This window comes from Halichoeres trimaculatus, unplaced genomic scaffold (assembly GCF_033239565.1).
Source record: "Halichoeres trimaculatus isolate MK-OKI-2021-1 unplaced genomic scaffold, fHalTri1.1 fHalTri1_scaffold_11, whole genome shotgun sequence".
Taxonomy (NCBI): Eukaryota; Metazoa; Chordata; class Actinopteri; order Labriformes; family Labridae; genus Halichoeres; species Halichoeres trimaculatus.
The window spans coordinates 4,328,730-4,351,900 of record NW_027437189.1 but is presented as its reverse complement, the minus strand read 5'-3'; the positions used below and the strand labels follow the sequence as shown (position 1 = coordinate 4,351,900).

Sequence of the window (23,171 nt, the reverse complement as noted above, 5' to 3'; positions counted from 1 at the left end):
TATGTTATGAGTTCTCGTAAGTCTTACTTTATGTTCTTTGAAATTTTACCTCATTGTATTCCACCAAGGTAGACTCTAAATTAGTAATATAAATAATACTCAAGTATATGTACACTGTTTATTTATACTTCTGTTTGTCAAATATAAAATATGCTGACCACATCTAGAGTGCTGAGTTTTGAAAAGTCTTGCATAGGTCAAGTATATTTTATGTAAATGTAAAGCTCTACATGGATTAAACTTTATTAGCGTGAGAAATATTTTAGAAAAAAAGTATAAAATGCACACAACAAAGGTTTTTTAAAACTTTCAAATTTATGCCACCACCAGGACAAAGATGACACAACAAAACGGTTTATCATAACCAATTTTTATTATAAAATAAAAACTGGTAGCACCTTGTCTTTTAGAGTTTTGGTCAGCTCAGGTAGACAAAATGGATTTGTTTGGATACACAAAGACAAATTGTGACTGTCAACAAATACTTTTGGTCATCACAACTGGTACATTTCATCGTCATATTTTACTCGTTAACATGCAGGCAGACATGAAACATCATAGAAAAAACACGTAACCCAGACATAAACCCCAACAAAATATCCAAAGTACTGAATTTAAAAGAAAAATAACAACTTGCACGATTGAATTTTGGATTTACATGTTTGTGATTTAACTGCTGACATTTTTTTCTTTTGGATTATCCATGAGCTTCGACAGCAAATTGAGGCACAGATAAAACAGTTAAACACAAGGCCAGCCTCAAAGTAGGCGAATGGATTACAATACAAAATGTTAAGCAGTAAGAAGTATCGGACAATCCATGTTTTTGGCCAATAAATACAGATAAAAACGCTCACACATGCTTAAAAAAATCAAATTTGATATTTTTCAAGTGTTGCACTGCAAGTACCACAGCCACATGGCATTACACTTGCTCTTGACAGTGTTTACTCACGCTCAGCATGACACATCAGACTGTGTAGGCCTACAAATCTCTTTTCCGGCAGAACACCATTCTCTGTCCGAATTTCAAAAGGCACAGTTTTTTTTTTTTTACTTTCAGCACTGTCAGTATAAAACAAGTGCAAGCTTTTATTTTTGTCATATAGAAACAAGAAAAACAAAATGAACTATTATTAGAAAAAAACTGAAAACTGTGGCAGTTATGTTTCTCCTATGTGCCGACATAATCCAGTGTGTCTGCTTTCGACGGAGCATCAAAGACAAGATTTCACCCTGTTTACTTACAACATATCCAACCTGACCACTAAAAACCTTTATTTGTTGTCTAGAAATCATTTTTTATAGTACAAATATGTAAAATACACTTTGTTTTGCTGCTCACGTACAGGTAAATAAGGCGACACAGTAATGTTTACATGGGCTGAATGCAGTTATTGACTGGCTACTCAGGAGGTACTGTCCATGGGTTGCATAGAGGAACCACGTTTAAAAATAGATTTCCTTATAAAACAACCTATAAAAAGAAATCAATAAATGTATAAAATCTTGTGGAATTTAAAAAAAGAGCTGATGTTTTTTTCTTGTTGTTCCTAAAAGGCACAATAATAAAAAAAACTGTGTCCAAAAGTCAAGTCAGGGCAGGCAGGCTTCTGCTTTGGCAAGTGAACCACGTTAACGTTGACCGGAGTGATTGTGGTGGGACTGCTTTGGTTGCTGCTTCCCGCCCGTTCTCGTAGTGCTCTCAGATAGTGGTTGTCAATAACGTCAGCACTGAGGTGCAGAGGAAAGGCCTCAGATTGCAATCTACACGTTCAGTTTAGCCAAACACATTGTGTTTTACAGCCGTGGAATTTCCTTAACCCCGAGATAATACGATTTACTAAACAGAGGGTTTGTGCAGAGGCTTGGAGGACAGCGTCTGGAAACTCGTCGTATCTAGTCTAGATATAAAAAAAAAAGGATCTGCTGTGGAGGAAGAAGGTTCAAGCTGAAGCTCTGACGGGAACCGAGAGCTTCACTACTGTCCACGGAGCTGGTCCAGCCGCTCGTAAACATTATCAGCTTGACTTAGTTCTTCAAACACAGGCAGAAGGTTGAGCAGCTCAGCGTCTTCCACGTCGTCGAACCATGACACCACGGGAACCTGAGGTGAAAGGAAAACACCGTTACTGACAAACTCACCAGCCCTTAATGTTTTTTAAATGTAAAAATAAAATCTAAAACTACAAATCTGCATTTATGATAACAGATTAGTTATGCTGGATCCAAACAACTGACTATTTTTGGATTAAAACGTCTAAAGTTATGAATAAACTTAATGTTTTTGAGTTTTGACGCAGTTTGTCAAACAATATATGAATGTATCCAGCCAACTTGAGCCATTAGAAAACAAAGGATAAACTAGGAATGCTGATTTCAAATTTACATAAGAGGGAAAAATCTCATAAGTTTCACCCTCAACAAGGAAAAATAAAGACGACTACCGAGCGCTAATTAAATCTGGGCGTCCATTGACACATCCTTCTTATCGAGCTCAAACCTAGGAGAAAACCTTTGGAGAAACTTAAAGGTAAAAAGCTCCAGACGTCAGAGAGAGAAAGTGATTTTTCCATCAGACTCACAGCATTATTGGGGTGGAAGATGTAGGAGGCAGGAGAGTTGTCCAGGATGAGGGTTTTGTTGAGGTCTCTGCCCAGACGGCTCAAGTCTTTCACATAGCAGCCCTGGTGGAAAACACAAGACTCCCGGAACAACCGGGTCCGGAATACTCCACACTGGTCCAGCAGGTCTGTTACTGGGTCTGCGTACTGAAGGAGGAGGAGGAGGAGGAGGGAGGGAGCAGGGAGGTGTAAGGTTGGACTAAAGAAGCATTTTCTACGCACTTTTACAACGACAAAGAAGAAAAGCAAATGAAAAAGTGCTGATCTGGACTGGGTTACCCAACATTTAACTTGAAACATGTTTCCATATTTGAGGAAAGTGTCTTTATTTGAGATATTCTAAGACTAAAATGAGGCCTGAGTTGCTTGTAAAGAGTAAAAAAAGCCGACAGCGTAAAAAAAAAAGTTCTTGTATAGTTCCTTGTATTAAGACATGTGTCTTTTGTCTGGAAACCTGACAAAAACTCCTCACCCAGCAAACCAGGACCAGGTCTTTTGCTCTGCTGCACCTCCTTAAAGGCGTTTAACTAACACTAGTGATTTAAAAAAAAAAAAAAAAAAAAAAAACTTTTTAACATCTTCAAGAAATGAAAAGGTGCATTAAAAATAGAATTTATTATTATTTAAAACACTTTTTACTCCATAAAAAGATTTTTAAACTCTTTAAAAGCAAACAGGCCTCATTTATTTCTTCTAATATGTTGAAATACGTCATTTTTCTGGCTCGTTTTAATTCTTAAAAGACTATTTTTACCAAAAACTAAACATAAACACTTGATTAGATTTCAGTTTTAGCAGTGTAGCATCAAAAGTTTGACATAACTATGAATAAACTAGCTTCACAGGATTTTTTTTTGTTAAGTTTCTGAATGTCAGATGATTTTCCACTGTGAGAACATGGAAATTCATGCGAGCTAAAAAATAAAAGATCATTTTAAATAGTTATAAAAATTAAATAAATTATAAATAAAGAAATTATAATTAAATTAAAAATTGAAAATATTATTAATATCAAATTAAATCATAAATAAATAAATTATAAATAGTACTTCATTTTATCATCTTAAAAACAAAAATGTGATTTTTGATTCATACTTTTATAACCAGCCCTATAAGTAACTCCACCCTTCTTTAAGAATCATTATTAAAGCTCTACATGGCCTCACTCCATCATGGAATGTTCCGGCTCATCACTGAGGTTCCGGAATGTTTCTACTTTAAGTGTTCCATTTGCTCTTTGATGTCTCTGCTTTGATGTTCCCACATTCCGGAACTCTCTGCCTCTGGACGTCACAATGACCAGCTCTCTGGTGTCTTTTAACCTTAATATATTGTTTTAATACATCTTTGCTTATTTTTTCCTGTTTTATTTTGACGTGTTTCACATCCCCATCCTCTATCTTGGTATAATTTTACCTTTTCCTGTCATTTCATGTCTCTGTCCTGATGTGAGGCACTTTGCGCCGACTGCTTTAAAGTCTGAAAGGTGCTCTATGAATAAAGATGAGCTGAGCTGATTATGCTAACTCCAGCTTCAGCGCTGTTTAGTCACTTAGGTTGATGCTATTAGCCTCACATTAACCACATTCATAAAATGTGTTAATCTGAGGTTGTTAGTGTTATTTTCAGGGTCTCCCGGGTCGGAGAGCATGTTTATGAATTCTTCTTCCATTATGCTAATGTTTGTTGTGTCCTGGGATGATGTACATTAATCAACATCAGCTTTAAATGCTAATTTTCTCATTTTAAACTCTGTGACTCTGTCTTTACATCAGAGATAATGCTCTGTCAAATAAAAACAGAAGAAGAGCTTCCAAGAACCAAGAGCTTCAAAGCAACAGAAACAAGCTAGGATACCTTTTTCCGTTCAGTGTAACCTGAAAACTGGTACTCAAGGATACTAATTTTCGGTACTTTTTTGTTTTTATGTGGTAAAAAATATCAATTAATTTAATAATAAAACATATATTTTTTCAATTTAACATATTTTTTCTTTAGTATATAACCTTGCGATGCTGTGTTTATGTCCAGCATGGAAAATCTCCTACTCTTCCACTCCCTCACAGTCACAAGGATGCGTTTAGGTACCTAAACATGGTACCTTTTGATTCTACATGAATCAGTACCTGGTACTTTTGACAGACTTCAGTCGGCACCAATAAAAGTACCTAATTCGGTACCCATCCCTAACTGCACTGTTAGTTATGTGGCTGTTACATCTCAACAGCTGGCACATGTCAATATTTGTTTTAAACTGTCGTTTATGTGGCACAAATATTTGAATTAGGTAAAAAGATGATGTCCTTCCTGTTCAGTGGGTCAGCTACAGAAAAAGTCATTTTATTTTGATGGTTTTTAGAATCAAAAATGTATCTAGGTGCTTATTCCAGCTTCATAAAAGTGACAATTGCTGCTTTTATTTGTCTTATTGGATACTAAATGGCCCATCTACAGATTTTATTGGTTAGAGGAGCACTCTGAGGAAGTCTCTTTGGGGCATTTTTAAGAATATAATCTTTGAAAAATATCTTGCAGATTATTCAAAAGCATTATTTAATACCAGTGAATGACTTTGTATTTACTCCTTCCTTTCTTTTCCATGTTCAAACGTTGTTTCTATGTTTAGTTTTTCACTTTGTAAACAGGAAGTTTGTACACTACCCATTGCAGCCTTGTTTGTCTTGACTTTATTGTTTGTTTACCGTTTTGTTCTCTATTGTCTGGTCTGGAGGAATGACCTGACCCTCACCTGTTTCGTTCCCCTTGTATGTAGATAAATGAAACTAAAGTTGACCTGTAAATCAAAGTTTGCCTCCCGCTTGTGTAACCCACTCCAGATGAGCACAGAGACCGGCTTTAAACGTAGGCAGGGTGTCGACTAACAGCGTGTGAAGCAGCTACTCTCACAGTAAAAGGGAGAACTAACAGACGAGAGGAAGCAGAACAACATCTGATGGATCAGACGTCAGATCAGAGATCAAATCAAAGACGATAGTTGCTGCTGAATAAAATATGATGAGCTATTTTTAGGACCTTTCTGATGTAAAGTACCTTTGCGAGACTGGCTGTAAACAGCACACACTCAAACAACTCTCCCATCCTCTGCAGGAACTCGTCCACGTACGGCCTCTTCAGCACGTAGACCTGCGAACAAACACAGCGTCAGGAAACGTCGTACACGGGCATCGTGAAGTTAACTTCTTTGACTTCTTCTCTTCATGCGTTTGCTGCGAGTGGCCCGTTCCTGAAACAAGTAATCAAGAATAGGCCGTGCCAGTGTTAACCAGCCTATCCTGGATTACTTGAACCGGGCAGAGGCCTGCGGGGATCCAGCACACGGGGTCCAGGGAATCACATTTCTGCTTAATTACATTTCCACATGTCCACAGAGGAGACGCTCTGCAGCACAGAGGGGTCCACAGCGCCGAGCCACTCAGGGCTTCTTCTTCTTCTTCTTCTTTTTCTTTTTCTCAGAGTGGGTTTAACACTTATTGGTGACATTTCAGACAAACTGAGCAGAAATGACTCATTTTCTTTCTTCAGAGTCTCTGTTCAACATCTGGTCAGTAGAGGGCTCTGTGGTCCCGTCACTGCGAAAACCAGGCTGATCAGTTACAAGACCCATCCCTTTTTTAGCTCAGCAACCGCTGCAAACACATCAACATACATACACAAACCCCTCCTCCACAGCAAACACACACACACACACACACACACACACACACACACGCAGAGCAGTTTTTACCTGGTGTGTGGTCCCCTCTATCTCCACAGGCACGATGAAGTCTGCATTGCTAATGGGCTGGATGGAGGGAGAACACAGAGGGAGACGGTTGGCATGCTCGTCCACATGAAGCGCGCTGTGTACATTCACATGGCATTACATAACAAGCCGACGCCGCGCACGGCTGCTGTAAATCACAGCACGCAGCCTACACAAACACAGCGTAACCCTCTGAGTGTGAGGAGAGGTTGTGAGGAGGAAAAGTGGCGTTAACAGGCGAAGGATTCATCCATCAGGTTCATCCTGACAGCTTCCAAAGTCAGAGTGTTTAAAGCTTTTGTTTCTCAACATCTCTGAGGTGAGGCGCTTTGTGTCATCTTGTTGGGAATCTGTTAATGTTTTCTCACATGTTTTACAATTTAAAAGAGAAAACTGAAAGATTTAACGAAGGTTAAAGTTAGGGATGCACCAATATGAAAATTTGGCTGAATCTGAGAGGTAGTTCAGAGAGGAAAAGAATGAGTAAATATCTGCAGATACCAATATTGATACTGATATATAATGCATCTCTAGTTAAAGAAGCGATCTTTGGTTTGTGGAAAAAATACAAGCCACAAAACATACACCAAAGCAAATAACTTAAAAAAAAACATAAATGAGAAATCTGAGGAATCTACTTTGTACTTTTTGTGAATAAATAATCATGCATCTCTCAGATTGATCACAGAAAAGCTTTTTTTGGAGGTTTTTTGCAACCATGATGAGATAAGGGATAGAAGAACTAGCTTTGCTAACACTTACACACTTTAAAAACTGATCAAACTAAAGTCCAGTTTGCTACACGACAACTTTCATGAGCTTACACTGATTAATGCTAAAGAAATCAAATACATCACAACAGAAATGCTTGGAAAAATGGCTTAAAAATAAAGCACATACGCAGACAACATGCTTAAAAAACTACCTGAAATTGTAGCATTAAGCAAAAAAAAAAAAAAAAAAAAAAAAAAATGCCAAATTTTAGCATTAACCAAAAATAATAAACTATGAGCTGAGCAAAAAGCAAAAAAAGGTAAATCTTAGCATAAAGCAAGAAAAAAATAAACAAAAAATCTATGTAAAGTTATAGCAAAAATCAAAACCATGTGAAATTGAAGCATAAAGCAAAATAAAAAAAAGTTGTTTAAGTGTAGCATAAAGCAACAAAAGTGAATTTTAAGAAAAAAGCAAAAAAAAAAAACAACACCAACAATAAAAGCTATTTGAAATTGTAGAAAAAGCAAAAAAATGTGTCTTTTTAGCATAAAGCAAAAATTTTTTTAAAATTGTAGCATGAAACAAAAAAGGCTGACAACATGCTAAAAAAAACTGTGAAATTGTAGCAAAAAGCAAAAACAAACAAAAAAACGTGTGAAATTGTAGCAAAAAGCAAAAAAAAATGGTAATTTTAGCATAAAGCAAAAAAAAAAAAACTTTGTAAAATTGTAGCAAAAGCAAAAAAAATCAATAAATAAAAAAAAATTAAATTAAAAAATAAAAAAATAGAAAAAAATAAAAAAAAACTATGTAAAATTGTAGCAAAAAGCAAAAAAAGTGTAATTTTAGCAAAAAGCAAAAAAAAAGGATGTGTAATTGTTGCAAAAATTTAAAACAAACACAAAAACCTTTGTGAAAATGTAGCAAAAGCAAAAAAATAAACATAAAAAAACAAATAATACAGCATTTTTTTAAAATAATAATAAAAAGAACAAACTATGGAAAATTGTAGCAAAAAGCAAAAAGCAAAAAAATAAAAAATAAATAAAAAAAGCAAACAAAAAAAAAAACCTAACTGAATTAGTAGCATACAGCAAAAAAAAAAAAAGCAGACAACATGCTGAGTACCTTGAAGGAGCTGTGCACCAGCGTCTCATCCAGGTCTATGACCACGCAGATCTTCCCCTGGTCCTGGTCCTCCACCTCAGGCAGGAGGCTGGGCTCATCTGGCTGAGGAGACACATGACGGCTTTAACGGCGCACAAACACACGCGTGTCTCATTTATCTGGCTTGTGGGGTAATGAACGTGATTAATCCTGATACTTCAGCGGCTGTTTGGTTTCACCTGTGGGAAATTAAAGCGGCGTGCACGCGTGCAGCTTCTGTGTTCAGGAGGATCTCATTCTTCAAACCCTGTGTTTTAATTTGCTTCAGTCTCTTTATGAGAAAACTGTTGGTTTTTATGAATCTGTTACATAACACGAACAGATTATCCAACGAGGGAGCAAAACAAGACGCAGGAGGAGGATGTTCAGTCGTAATCCAGAGCGAAAAAGTGACCCAGTGAATGCAAATTTGGATTAATGAAGGTGCTTCTAGCGCTGAGTTCACTCCTCAACGTTTCTGCAGCTCATTGAAATGCTCCTTACACGCTTTCTGGAGCTGATGAGCCGAGTGTGCAGCAGACGCTTTAAGGCTTTATTTTCTCCACCTCAGCAATTACTGCTCAACAATACGCCACCCTCTCTGTGATAGTCGCGCTGTCGTATCTTCCTTAGAGGATCAAGTGTGAACATCAAAGTGATTCCATATCCGCAGACAGTTGCGGTTAGCTTTCAACGTGTTCAGAGCAGGTGCAGTCTCAGGTTTTTAGTGCACTGTCGTTAAAAAAAAAAAAAAAGAAGAAGAACCGACGCTTGAGGAAGATGATAAGTGCACTTTTTACGAGGCCGTGTTTATTCCTACAGATGGCCAAACTATCCAAACACCTCCTCCTATACGCTCAGAGAGAGGAGGCGAGTGTGGGCGCGACGACGACGAGGAAGTTAAACCTTAAATCAACAGAAATAGAGGCAGGCACGGAGACGAGCTGAGGTTTTCAAATTGTTTTCAGTGGTGTGAAATTTTTTTGCTGGAATGGTGTTACCTTGACAACTGTTCCATTTTCCTGCGACTCCAGCAAGGCCTGCTGGGAAGGTGGCGGCAGTGGTGGCGGTGGTTTGGGGCCATCCTGAGCTTGGAGGCAACAGAAGAGCGCTTTGAAGATGTTACAACTCCGAGGCTGTTTCAGGGCAGAGCGGCTCACCTGGCCTGTCCGTCACCAGGAGGGAGGAGGAGAGAGGAGAGGGAGAGGGGGAGTCATTCAGGGGGTGTGCACAACAGTGAAGCCAAAACTACACGTCAGATTAACGCTCACCTAGCTTAAAAACAAACAAATGTGCAAAAATAATCACAAAATTGAAGCTGTGACAACCTTTAGGAGACAAAATGTGTTGGTTTCTTTCTTTTATGTACCTACACGTTCGAAAATCATGAAATGCTTTTGCAAATTTTTTGCATACACTGGAAAAAACTGAGATCTTGTAGAGTGTTTTTGTCATATTTTCAGTAGAAAATATATTTTTAGACTTACTATTAGGGTTGCAAGGTATATCAGTATCAATATCGGTATCAGCTGATGTTGGTCACTTTTTAACATATCAGTATCGGCAGATACTGATACCGATATATCTTGCATCCACAATATATAACATGAACAAATGTGTAAAAAAGTAACAAAATTAAAACTGTAACAACGCCTAACTATGTTTGAACAACCTTTTTGAGACAAAATGTGTTGGTTTCTTTCTTTTTTTGTACCTCCTTGCTTGAATAAAAGGCAAGTTTGTTGGCATATACTGGAAAAAACTGGGATCTAATCAAGTGTTTTTGTCTTATTTTGTGTAGAAAATATCTTTTTAGACTTAATATTAGGGATACACCATATATCGGTATCAATATTAATATTAATATCGGTATCAATATCGGTTTCAGCTGGTGATGGTCATTTTTTATCATATTGGTAATGGCCCACTTTTACATATCCAACGATACCAATACGTTAAAAAATGGTCAACATCAGCCAATACCGATACTGATACCGATATATCGTCTTTCCAGGATATATAACATCAACAAAGGGGTGAAAAAATATCACAAAATTAAAGCTGTAACAACCTTTAAGAGACATAATGTGTAGGGTTTTTTCCTTTTTTGCCTTTATGCTTGAAAAAGATAAAATGCAAGTTTTTTTTAGCATATTCTGTAAAAAACTGAATCTTTTCAAGTGTTTTTGTCTTGTTTTAAGTAAAAAATATATTTTTAGACTCACTATTATGGATGCACGATATATCGGTATCAATATCAGTATCTGCTGATGTCTGTCATTTTTAACATATCAGTATCAGGCGATACAGATAACATATTGGCCTAAACTGATATTGATACCAATATATTGTGCCTCCATGTGTAAAAAAATCACAAAATCAAAGCTGTAACAACCTTTAAGAGACAAAATGTGTTGTTTTTTTTCTTTTTTGTACCTTCATCCTTGAAAAAAATGAAATGTCTTTTGCAAATTTTCTATATACATTGGTAAAAACTAAGATCTTCTAGAGTGTTTTTGTCTTATTTCTGGTAGAAAATATCTTTTTAAACCTAATATTGGGGAGGCATGATTCATCGGTATCGATATCAGTATCAACCGGTGTTGGTAATTTTTTAAGATATCTGTATCAGCTGATACCGATATGTTAAAAAATGACCAACATCAGCTGATACAGATATTGATACCAATATGTCATGCATCCACCATATAAAACATCAACAAACATGTAAAAAAAACATAATCTAAGCTGTAACAACTCTTTTTAACCACTTTTATGAGACAAAATGTGTGGGTTTCTTTCTTTTTTTGTACCAACACGTTTGAAAAGTATGAAATGCTTTTGCAGAGTTTTTTTCATACACCGGAAAAAAATGGAGCTCTTATCGAGTGTTTTTGTCTTATTTTAAGTAGAAAATATCTTTTTAGACTTAATATTGGGATTCATAAAACATCGGTATTATTATTGGTATCGGCCAATATGTTATCAGTATCATGAAAAAGAAAGAAACCAGGGGATGCACGATATATTGTTATCAATAATGGTATCAGCTGATGTTGGTCATTTTTTTACGTATGGGTATAGGCTGATACTGATACGTTAAAAAATGACTAACATCAGCCGATACCAATATTCATACCTAGATATCGTGTATTCATGATATATAACATGAACAAACATGTAAAACAATCACAGAATTAAAGCTAGAACAATGCTTATATAAGTTGAAACAACCTTTATGAGACAAAATGTGTTAGTTTCTCTCTTTTTTTTGTACCTACAGGCTTGTAAAACTTGATCTATTATTTTTTTCTAATTTTGTCTGATTTTAAGTAGAAAATATCTTTTCAGACTCAATATCAGGGATGCACGATATATCGGTATCAATACTGGTATCGGCTGATAACATTGATATCAGCCGATATTTACTCATTATCTGCTGTCCATTTTCAGAGCGTCTTGAACGATCTTTAAAGACCCAAATAATCTTGTTTTCTCTGACTATGTAAACACCAAAACTACCTAAGAAGAGTGGACTCTCTTCTTTTATGCCTCTCTTCCTGTTTTTGATCCAAAAAACAGACAAAACGTACTTTTTTAATCACAATTATCCTGGGCGCTACATCCTTTGATCCTTTCTATGGTTGGTTTGTGCGCCGCTCTTTCTCTCTGATATCGATATCGGTAAATATCAGTATCAGCCAGAATTTTCATATCAGTGCATCCCCACTTTATATGAGCCACATTCACCTGACCAGCCCAGAAAAATGTCTTGTTTTAAGTTATTTAAATAAAAAATGAGGAAATCTGCCAATGGAACAAGAGAAAAGTTACTTGTATTAAGATGTTATTCTAGTTTAAAGCAAATTTTGCATCACATTTCACTAAATAACTTAAAACTAGAGGTCGACCGATATGGGTTTTTTGGGGGCCGATGCCGATGCCGATGCTTTCCAAATTTGGGCAGCCGATGCCGATATGCATAGTCGATTTTTCCAATTTGATATTTAGGCCGATTGTTAAATAAATATAAATTTATCACATTTTTATGAAACGCAGCAATTTCTGAGCAACTAAAAGAAATCTATTACAACAAGTCGTGTCCAGTCCTCTGAACATTTATTCAGCTTTCAAAACAATGTAATATTTTGTCTGAGTAAACACACAATGTAACAAGCAGTAGTAAACATTCACACTCTTCTTAAAATGTCAGAAAAGAAATTTAAACTTATTAATATAATTTGAACAAAAGTATGTAATGTATCCAAGTGGTTCCACAAGTTTGAGGTGCTCATCTTTTTTGTGCCTGATCAAAAATTGCGTCATTTTATACAACAGATCAAAAATCGTCTTTTTAAAAGAAAATACGGCCGATGGCCGATAGAGACAAATGTCCAAATATCGGCCCGATATATCGGCCGGCCGATATATTGGTCTACCTCTACTTAAAACAAGACATTTTTCTGGACTGACCAGTTGAATGTGGCTCATATCAAGAATAAAAAGAGAATTTTTACTTTAAATAAGACAAAAACACTTGATAAGAATTCTGATGAAGTCAACTTAAAGCAGCCTGTTAGGAAGCCCTCTTTAAAACTCTGACGTTCTCCTTTCACACATGTATGAGCTGCTTTCCAAGATGTGGGAAGATGTCTGGGAAAAACACTCTTTCCCACAATCCCTTGTTAGGAAATTCCTCCTAATCAGCCTTGATTGAAAAACACAGCCCCCCTCTTTAAATCTCTGCACAGGAGATGGCTAGCCCGCACATGAAACCTGTTTTTAATGCGCCTGCCTCTGCTGCTGCTGCTGCTGCTGCTGGAAATGGCTGGTACATGTTATATAATCACAGAGGGCGGGAAAACCCACACTTTTCAGCCGAACCTTCAACAGAAAACACAGACAGAAAACATTCCAACCACGTTAAAGAGCGAGACGCTGCAGAAAGCCAGACGGAGCACGGAGCACGGAGGATGGACCGGGCAGTCAGTCACACCTCGGTGACCTGTGCAGGTCTTTGATCAGACTCTGAGGAGACGTGTTGGGGAAGGAGGGAGAAAGCATTCCTGCCTCTGGTGTGTTTCGTGTGAGGACTTGCAAGCAGATGCAGAATTTAAACCCATCGATACATCATGAAACTGTAAACACACACACACACAGCTCTTACTCGAAAGAGGAACTGTTGATAAACACCCAGAAGTGTGCCAGCCAACTGATTTATTCTCTAATCTACAGCGTCCAGCGTGCTGACCCTCAGGCCTCCTCGGGATTACACAACAACAGCATGTTTAAGACAAAGACGTCCTGGAAGAAAAATCAAACCACATGATTGATACTCCATGGATGCTGCCAGCTTTATTGATTTCCCTCAGGAAGACAGCGCGGATCACTGGCATGTATGACATAACACATGCATCTGAAAGGACAGAGAGCAGATTAATCCTGCAGACAAATCCAGCATGCAAAACATGCAAACACACACACACAGGAGGCTGTTAGTTATTCCCCAAGCCTGAAGTGTGACATGAAGCAGGGAGAAATACCTGCAGCCGCGCTTTGTGCACGGTGTTAACCCTTTAAGGAAGGAGTCAATGAGCAGAGCCTGTTTGAAGCCTTCAAACAACGAGATCTTTGAAACGGCGCTACAATGGGCGTGTGCAGAGGGGTGTGTTTGTGCATTCCGCTGTCACACCGCGGCACCTGGTATTTCTACACAGCCCTGCTCTTAATACACACACCAGCACATTAAAATGTTTGATTCATCAGGAGGAGGGATGTGTCTGATTAAATATTAAGCAAATGTGAGGACAGTGCAGCAGCAGCAGCAGCAGCAGCGCGCAGATCTGAGACCCACCCCCCTGCACAAACCCATCCACCAAACACACACCACTCACTATATATAGTTTATAGCAGCTTGTTTTCCTCTGTACTACAGATCTGCTGCTGCTGCTGCTGCTTGTGGTGACAGACGAGCTCCCCGCGCTCTACCTGGTTGTAGTAGGAGGATATGGGATGGTGCCAAACAAGCTGGAACCTGATCCACATAAATACATACACGGCAAGGCTCTGCTTTTTTTGGAGAGCCTCTGATCACAACAACACATGTGAAGATAAGAAGCCTCACAATTTAAAAAAAAAACTGCAAAAACACAACAACTGTGCGCGTAATGGACTCAAACGTGGAGAAAACCTCAGGTCCTTCAGTTTCATTTTGACGCTTTTTGCGTTTTTTGGAATGTGCGCGTAATCAAGGAAGAAAACGGCGGTTTTCTCACAAAAGCACACATTTTGGTGGTTTTCTGATAAGAATTGGGAGATGTAAATAATATAAGAGGTTGGTTGTGTAAAAATATGGAAGGGGAGGGGAGAGGAGGGGGGCAATGCGCCTCAAATCGCGCTCGACGTGCGTCCGCATCGCTCAACTGTCAAACAGGCGCACTACAACCTCCTCCAAACACATTAATCTGCGTTTATTAAACCATAAACACGTCATTTGTGAAATATTCACCCCACTGAGCCCGTTTCTCACCTGTTTTCGGTGACACTTGCACGTCTTCTTTCTGCACTTGGGTGATAACAGAACTTTCCATCTGACAATCACGGAGCCCTCAAAATCCTCAAATCCTGTCCCCGAGCACTGATGGGCATCCCTCATTGGCTTCTATTGACAAGTGGACTCAATTATTCACCGAGGTAACTTGTCATCCGCCTCAGTTACAATCCTCGATGAGAGTGGGATTTATCTTGTTCCTGGCTTCCTTTATTCCCCCGCTTCTTCTTCTTCTTCTTCTTCTTCTTTTCTCGGTTGCTCCGCTCAGAGAGGAGGCAAGGCACTTGAATGTGTTTACAAAAGCTGTTTTAGAGCCTCTCCGCTCCGTAGTGTTGGGTTTACAGCTGGCTATAAGTGGAAATATCACCGAGCAGCCCCCCTCTCCCGTCGCTGCGAAGTCTTCACTCTTGCACCAACAACATGGAGAATCCAGGCGAGAGAAGGAAAACAACCGAGGAAATGGGGCAAGGGAGGCCGGTTTCAAGCCCCCCCTTACTACAGATAAACAACATCGCCAGTTGGGCCTCAAACGGCGACGGAAACCACCCGGAATAACTCCCTGGAGTCGTTTTTGACGAAACAAAAAAGAATCCCGTGTAATTACAGACGTTAAATGCGAGTTTTGTTGTTATCAGATGCTTTGTTTTTCTACGGTTGGGACTCCGCGGGCGCCTTGAAACCGTTGCCGCTCTCGGATTGGGCGCCCGCGAGGAGAGGGGGCGTGGCTAGGCATTCCTCCCCGTCCTGCACGCTCCGCAGCGAACACATTTCAACGCTGCTGCTCGTACAAATGAACTCGCATTGTTTGTTAATTATTTAAAAATATAAACATTAATTTTCACCATTATTTCCAGTCAAACAACGACGAGTCTTCTGTAATTTTATATACAGGTTAACGGTCGTAAAGGATTTAATTTTCAACTCTTTTTTAGGTTACAAATATTTATTTTTTCATTAATTATTTTTATTTTTATTTGTATTTTTTTTTGCAAAACAATATAGGAATTCAAGCCTTCTGTAATTTAACAAACAAGTAATCAGACGTAAAGGATTTAATTTTCAACTCTCTATTAGTTAATATTATTTTAAAAAATAAATTTAAAAAAAGATAATATATATTTTATAAATATATATTTTATTTCTTATTATTTATTATTTTTATTTTTTTTGCAAAACATAGGAATTCACAGTCAGAAAGCCTTATGTAATTTTACATACAGGTTAACAGTCGTAAAGTATTTAATTTTCTTCCCCTTATAGTTAATATTATATTTAAAAATATTTTTTAAAAAGATCCAAAAAAATATATATTAATTTTTATTTTTTATTTTATTTTATTTTTTATTTTTTTGGCAAAACACTTTAGGAATTCACAGTTATGCAGTTATTATATATATTTCCAAGATACCTTCCTCCAACCTCCAACCCATAGTATCATTAAGGGAATATACCTTCATATTAAAAAGATAATTAAGATTAAAATGGGATTATAGATATAAATTATTTGAATAATACTTCTAAAAATTAAAAATTAAAAATAGCACAAAAAGTTGTCAAGGTTTGTCATTGTATATAAAGCAAAGTGGAATCTATCCAGATATTACCGCTACAGACTTTATTAGTTTTAATGCTTTATTTATGTGTGATAACTGTTGTGTAACTTCACCGAGAAACCATGAAACTTTACATTTCTTCCACTTAAGAGAAGTTTTTCTAGATTTTTATTATTTATTATTTATGCTAAGCTCCATTAGTCACCTGTTAAATGTTTCCTCATGCTTAACAGAACAAAACTATGAGTTATATCTTTGCAGCACGACCTCTAATTAACACAGGAAGTATGGAAACCTTGTTCAAAGTAGGTGATTTAACTGATTTTTTTTTGTCAAACTCCTCTTTTTTTATGGCTATCCTATGGAAAAACAAGTTTTCAGTATACCTGCAGTCCTCATGCAGATGTTTCCCCTCCTCCATGGCTCCCAGTCTCCGTGTCAGATGAATTTTGTTGCTTCATGCAGGAATAAACCCAAACTGTCCCTCAGTGTTTTACGAGGGTAACAGAGGGCAGAGTGAAACCAGTGACCCAGGCTCCTTTCAGTTTCTCCCTCCTTCCTTTGCTTCCCTTTCTCCACTCAGTAAACAGTAAAATGAAACTAACTTGTTTTGCCTGCAAACTGCAGAGGGGCTTCACTATGGATGAACAGGTCTGCTGTGTTAACGTGAGGCTGCTGCTTGTAAACATTACATGACGGTTGCATCATGTGCAAACATCAGACTCTGATCAGGCTTTAAGATGTTGTTCTTTAGGTCTGGAGTCAGTGTTTAATGAGGAGAAAAACACACAATTAGCTTCTGATTTTAATGATTCAAATTAAGACGAGTTGTTTACGGCTGAAGTGAAGCTCTGAGTATTTTATAATAATTTTTTCAGCACACTGAGTAGAGTCGTTTTCTTTCAGCCAGAACTAAAACTCATTTGTTGTACCTTGTTTAAATAAATAGAGGCTGGTTTGACATCATGTTAGGCAGTGTGGTCAACCAGTGGGTCTCCAGATATTTATATTTACAGCACAGAGCCTCTGCAGCGCCTCCTCATCCACAGAGTCCAGAAACCTCTGAGTGAGCTGCTGTAACGTGGAGGTTAGTAACAGGACGTATGCAAAAAAAAAAAAAAAAAAACAGACTTCTAAGAACTCAGTGAGCTACAGAAAGCAGAAAGAAAACAATAAAATTAACCCCTCAATTTAGGAAAAAGTTGAAATAACTCAAGATGACCCGTTCCAACACACATGTGGGACCATTACGCCACAAGCTCAGCCAGTGCCCACAGCGGCCACAATGCAAGACATAAACAAGAACGGCCCGGCTGTTTGCATTCCTGGTGTCGGACATTTTAAGGCAGCACTGACAGATCCGTGTAAAAATATATACAGAATAAGAAGCATGGACCGCACAGCTGGAAAATGTCATGTGGTTTGCAGCTGATGCCTCTGTTTACTGAATCAAACTTTGAAATTCATTATCTCTGCCCTCTCGCGCGGCTGTTTGAGCATTCCTGCGAGAAGACGGGCTGAGGAGGAGGGAAATGAAGGGGCCAAGTGGTGCTGGGGGGCCCTGCAGCTGAGCGGGTCGGGGTCCTCCTGCTGAAAACATGACTTTAAAGCTCCAGACAATTGGACGAGTCCCTCCGATCCGAATCCTAAGTGAGTAGCAGGTCACTTGGTCCAAGTCTCAAGTTTTTCTGTTGTGGGCAAGTCAAGTCCACTTAGGTCACAAGGTTGTCAATTCAAGATGACTCAAGTCACAAGGTTGACAAGTCGAGATAGTGGTTTAATCTCAGGTTTATATCTTGGGGAGGGAAACCTTATCTTCCTAAAGTAAATGTCAAAAAATACCATGCAAGTCTCACGTTTTTCTGTTGTGGGCAAGTCAGGTCAAGCCATAAAGTTGACAAGTCGACTCAAGTCACAAGGCTGTCAATTCAAGTCTACTCTTGTCATAAGGTTGTCGAGTCGAGTCAATAGTTTTATCTTAGGTATACATTTTGAAGAGAGAAACCTTATCTTCCTTAAAGAAATGTCAAAAAGTACCAAGCAGGTCTCAAGTTTTTCTGTTGTGGGTAAGTCAAGTCAAGTCGAGTCACGAGGTTGTTGAGTCGAGTCAATGGTTATATCTCAAGTTTGTATCTTGAAGACAGAAACCTTATCTTCCTGTCTTCAATTAATCAATAAAGGTGTGAACCAGTTGTGTGGTGAACATGCTACGAGTCGTCGGACTCAGATTGTCTCAAGTAGAGTCCAGTCTCAAGTTTTTTTACCCTCAAGTCAAGTTGAGTTGAAAGTCGTCAAATTTAAGTAAATGTCATAAAGAAACCATTCAAGTCTCAAGTTTTTCTGTTGTGGTCAAGTCAAGTCATCACAAGGTTGTCGATCCAAGTCGTATCACATCACTTGGTTGTTGATTCAAGACGACTTGAGTCACAGTGTTGGCAAGTCAAGTTAACGGTTTAATCTCAGGTTTATATCTTGGGGAGGGAAACCTTATCTTTCTGAAGTAAATGTAAAAAAAAAAACATGCAGGTGTCACGTTTTTCTGTTGTGGGCAAGTCAGGTCAAGCCATAAAGTTGACAAGTCGACTCAAGTCACAAGGATGTCAATTCAAGTCTACGCAAGTCATAAGGTTGTCGAGTCTAGTCAATAGTTTTATCTTAGGTATACATTTTGAAGAGAGAAACCCTATCTTCCTTAAAGAAATGTCAAAGAGTACCAAGCAGGTCTCAAGTTTTTCTGTTGTGGGTAAGTCAAGTCAAGTCAAGTCATGAGGTTGTTGAGTCGAGTCAATGGTTATATCTCAAGTTTGTATCTTGAAGACAGAAACCTTATCTTCCCATCTTCAATGAATCAATAAAGGTGTGAACCAGTTGTGTGGTGAACATGCTACGAGTCGTCCGACTCAGCTTGTCTCAAGTCGAGTCGAGTTTCAAGTTTTTTACCCTCAAGTCGAGTTGAGTTGAAAGTCGTCAAATTTGAGTAAATGTCATAAAGAAACCATTTAAGTCTCAGGTTTTTCTGTTGTGGTCAAGTCAAGTCATCACAAGGTTGTCGATCCAAGTCGTATCACATCACTTAGTTGTCGATTCAAGAAGACTTGAGTCACAGTGTTGGCAAGTCAAGTTAACGGTTTAATCTCAGGTTTATATCTTGGGGAGGGAAACCTTATCTTCCTTAAGTAAATGTCAAAAAATACCATGCAAGTCTCCAATTTTTCTGTTGTGGGCGAGTCAGGTCAAGTCACAAGGCTGTCATTTCTCTTGTCATGAGATTGTCTCTTGTCTCTTGTCATGAGATTGTCAAGTCGAGTCAATGGTTTTATCTTTAAATTTTAAAGAGAGAGTAACCTTATCTTCTCTAAAGAAATGTTCCAAGCTGGTCTCAAGTTTTTCTACTGTGGGCAAGTCAAGTTAAGTCACAAGGTTTTCAAAACAAGTCACAAGGCTGTTGAGTCGAGTCAGTAGTTATATCACAAGTTTATATCTTGAAGACAGAAACCTTATCTTCCTATCTTCAATCAATCAATCAATAAAAGTGTGAACCTATAGTGTGGTGAACATGCTACGAGTCGTCCGACTCAGCTTGTCTCAAGTCGAGTCGAGTCTCAAGTTTTTTACCCTCAAGTCAAGTTAAGTTGCAAGTCGTCAAATTTGAGTTAATGTCAAAAAACACCATCTAAGTCTCGGGTTTTTCTGTTGTGGGCAAGTCAAGTCAAGTCGAGTCACAAAGGTTGTCAATTCAAGTCGACTCAAGTCACAACGTTGTCAATCCCAGTTGGCTTAGGTCACAAGGTTGTCAAACCAAGTGGACTCAAGTCACAAGATTTTCGATTCCAGTCGACTCGTCACAAGGTTGTCGATTCAAGTCGATTCAAGTAACAAGGTTGTCAATTCAAGTTGACTCAAGTCACAAGGTTGTCAATTCCAGTCAACTCAAGTCACAAGGTTGTCAAATCAAGTCGACTCAAGTCTTAAGCTTTTAATTCAAGGTGACTTTAGCCACAAGGTTGTCAAAGTTGAGTCAAGTCACAAATGTTTTCAAATCAAGTCGACTCAAGTCTCAAGGTTGTTAAGTCATGACAACTCTAGTCACAAAGGTTGCCAATTCAGGTTGAGTCAAGTCACAAGGTTGACAAATAAAGTAGACCCAAGTTGCAAAGGTAATCAGTTCCAATTGACTCAAGACGTCTTGAGTCGAGTCTCTATGGCCATGTCCACACCTAGCCAGGTATTTTTAAAAACGAGTATCCCCCTTGTTAGTTTTTAAAAATACTTTTGTCTACACTTAAGCGGACAAATCCGCCGATAAGTGGTTTCTAAACTTAAAACCTGTGCCAGCCAATCAGAATTCAGCTGTGATGTTTGAGAACCAAAAACTCTGTTTACCGGCGTCCACACGAAACCATGAAACCGTAGTTTCCCAAGAGCTTCACTTTGGCCAGAGTTTTCAGAAAACATAGTTTCTAGTGATGTAAAACTGCGGTTTTGTTTGGACGACAGGCGTAAACGCATAAAGATATATGCAGTTTCCCAAATACCCGGCTAGGTGTGGACATGGCCTATGACTTGAGTCCAGTTGTCTGGTTAATGCTCTGTGCGTCCTTCAACGGCGTGAAGAAGAAACACACGGGCTCTTAAAGCTGGGAGAGGTGAGAGGACAGGCTGTCAGAGAGAAAAAGGAAATCAGACTTTACAAATCAACATAAATCCATAATTAGGTTTATTGTTTTTTACTTTTTTAAAGCTCCTGGTGAAGATTTGAGCTTCGACTACTGGACTTTACAGAAGTACGTCAGCAGCTTGTAAAACATGAACATAAGTGACACATCTTTACATGCAAACATCAGAAATCACAGGTGATCAACAGCACCAAAACAATCTGATAAACAAGTTTAAGCACACACACACTCTCTGTCACACACACTCTGCATCCATCAGGTGTGTTTCAACTTCTACTTTTCACACCTGGGCGTCCACAGCGTCCACTTACAGCCTCACACACATCCAACCATGCTGGTGACAAACTAGCTGCTGAAATGTTCCTGCAGCATCTGAGCCTCATGCAGGGCTGTGGGACTGAAGGGGCTGAAGGGGCTACAGTCATGTGATTTGCTGGAAGAGCCCCCCCCCCCTCTACCCCCTCCCTCCCCGCCTCGCAGGCCTGCCCCTCAGTGGCCTCTGCTAGGCTGTGTTTCCAGGAAAGGGGCCTACTGGACAGGCTGTGAGGCCTAGGCAGGGAGACATTGGCTCATTGAGAAAAACAAAAACAGAGAGGGGCGGTGGGAAGACTCTCCCCTCTTACATAACTCTCCCTCCATGACAGGCAGGGAGGAGGAGGGGGAGAAAAAAAGTTCCCCGCCACAATGCAAAGAAAAACCTGTCCGTCCGCCTCTCCTCGCTCGGCTTTCAGACGCTGAAGCACTTCAGCGCTGGAATTTGAGCAACACTGAAACCAGCAGTGCTTTTTTGCTCCTGGTTACACAATAGTTGCAGCTCCTCACACACACACACACACACACACTCACACACACACACCTGGAGCTTCCTGCTGTTGGATCCTGTCTCTGCTGCTCGTTTATCCTCAGATAAAAACGCTCCTTTTATTCCTGTGCAGCAGTAATGACACATAAACATGATGTAACACAGCATGTCACTTAGTGTGATGTGTTGCTCAGCTCTGGTTTACTGTATCTGAGGAGGGATCTGATGTGGCCTGCGCTGCCCCCTCCTGGTCAGAGGAGGAACTACAGGCAGGGTTATGCAAAGAAAAAAAAAAGGCCTCAGCTTCCTCAAAGGGCCGCACAGGGAACATAAAGTCTTATTTACAGAGATTTAACAACATTTTATAAACTCTGGGCTTGTTTTTGGCGCTAACGTCCTCAGTGGACACTGAATTATTCCTGAAACTAGAGGAGGAGGGAATGAGTCGATTCAAGAAAAACATAAAGACTGATCACGGTCAGTTTACATCCATTTATTTAACATTAATAATACTGAAAATATTACATAATCTTACCAATTTATAAATACTCCAATGATTTTTACAACGTCAAACCAGGGGCGGCATCATGGGTGGGCCCAACAGCCCCAGACCCACCTCAAACTTTAATTAGAAAAAATATTTTTCTTTCTTGAAGTTTTAGAAACATTATTATTAAAGAAAGATATTATACAATTTTGTCACTTTACGCTCAGTTTGTTATTGTTTGATGCCCCTTCTTTATAAAATGAGCCAATTTTGGCGAATTTTAACCTGTTGGTAAAAAAGTTATGACTCATTCAGCTTCATGTTTTACAGGTAGGACTAGAGAAAGATTTTGGGAAAGTCTGGAAAGTAATACATGGAAAGTTTGAAGATAGTGTGTTACAGCGCCACTCTTTGGCTGATACTATTGAGAGTCATTGCACCAAGATTTTCCCAAATATTAAAGGATCAAAGCAACAAAATCTGCTTTAAAACACACATAGTAACAGTACCATATCTATACACTGCAAAAAACTGAAATCTTATCAAGCGTTTTTGCTTTATTTTAAGTAAAAACTGTTTTGTTACACTTGAAATGAGTCACATTCAACTTATCAGTTTAAAAAATGTCTTATTTCAAGTTATTTAAAGACTAAAATGAGGTCTGATTCGCTTATAACAAGTAAAAAAATCTGCCAATAAAACAAGAAAAGTTTGTTTAAAACTAGAATAATGTTTTAATACTAGTAACTTTGGTCTTCTTCCATTGGCAGATTTTTTTTTACTTGTCACAAGTAATTCAGACCTAATTTTTGTCTTTAAATAACTTGAAATAAGACATTTTTCTGGACTTGTC

At 38.5% G+C, this 23,171-nt stretch overlaps 1 protein-coding gene across 1 annotated transcript; it reads right to left on the bottom strand.

Annotated features, from left to right (window-relative positions):
* Nucleotides 1-354: 354 nt before the first annotated feature.
* ctdsp2 (CTD (carboxy-terminal domain, RNA polymerase II, polypeptide A) small phosphatase 2) lies at nt 355-15,462 on the bottom strand. The gene is made up of 7 exons (XM_074681629.1): nt 14,780-15,462; nt 9,252-9,415; nt 8,233-8,334; nt 6,370-6,426; nt 5,676-5,768; nt 2,586-2,771; nt 355-2,107 (listed from the first exon to the last, which is right to left on the bottom strand). Exons 1-7 carry the CDS (start codon nt 14,838-14,840, stop codon nt 1,982-1,984), a joined length of 789 nt encoding a protein of 262 aa, XP_074537730.1. The 5' UTR covers nt 14,841-15,462; the 3' UTR covers nt 355-1,981.
* Nucleotides 15,463-23,171: the final 7,709 nt, after the last annotated feature.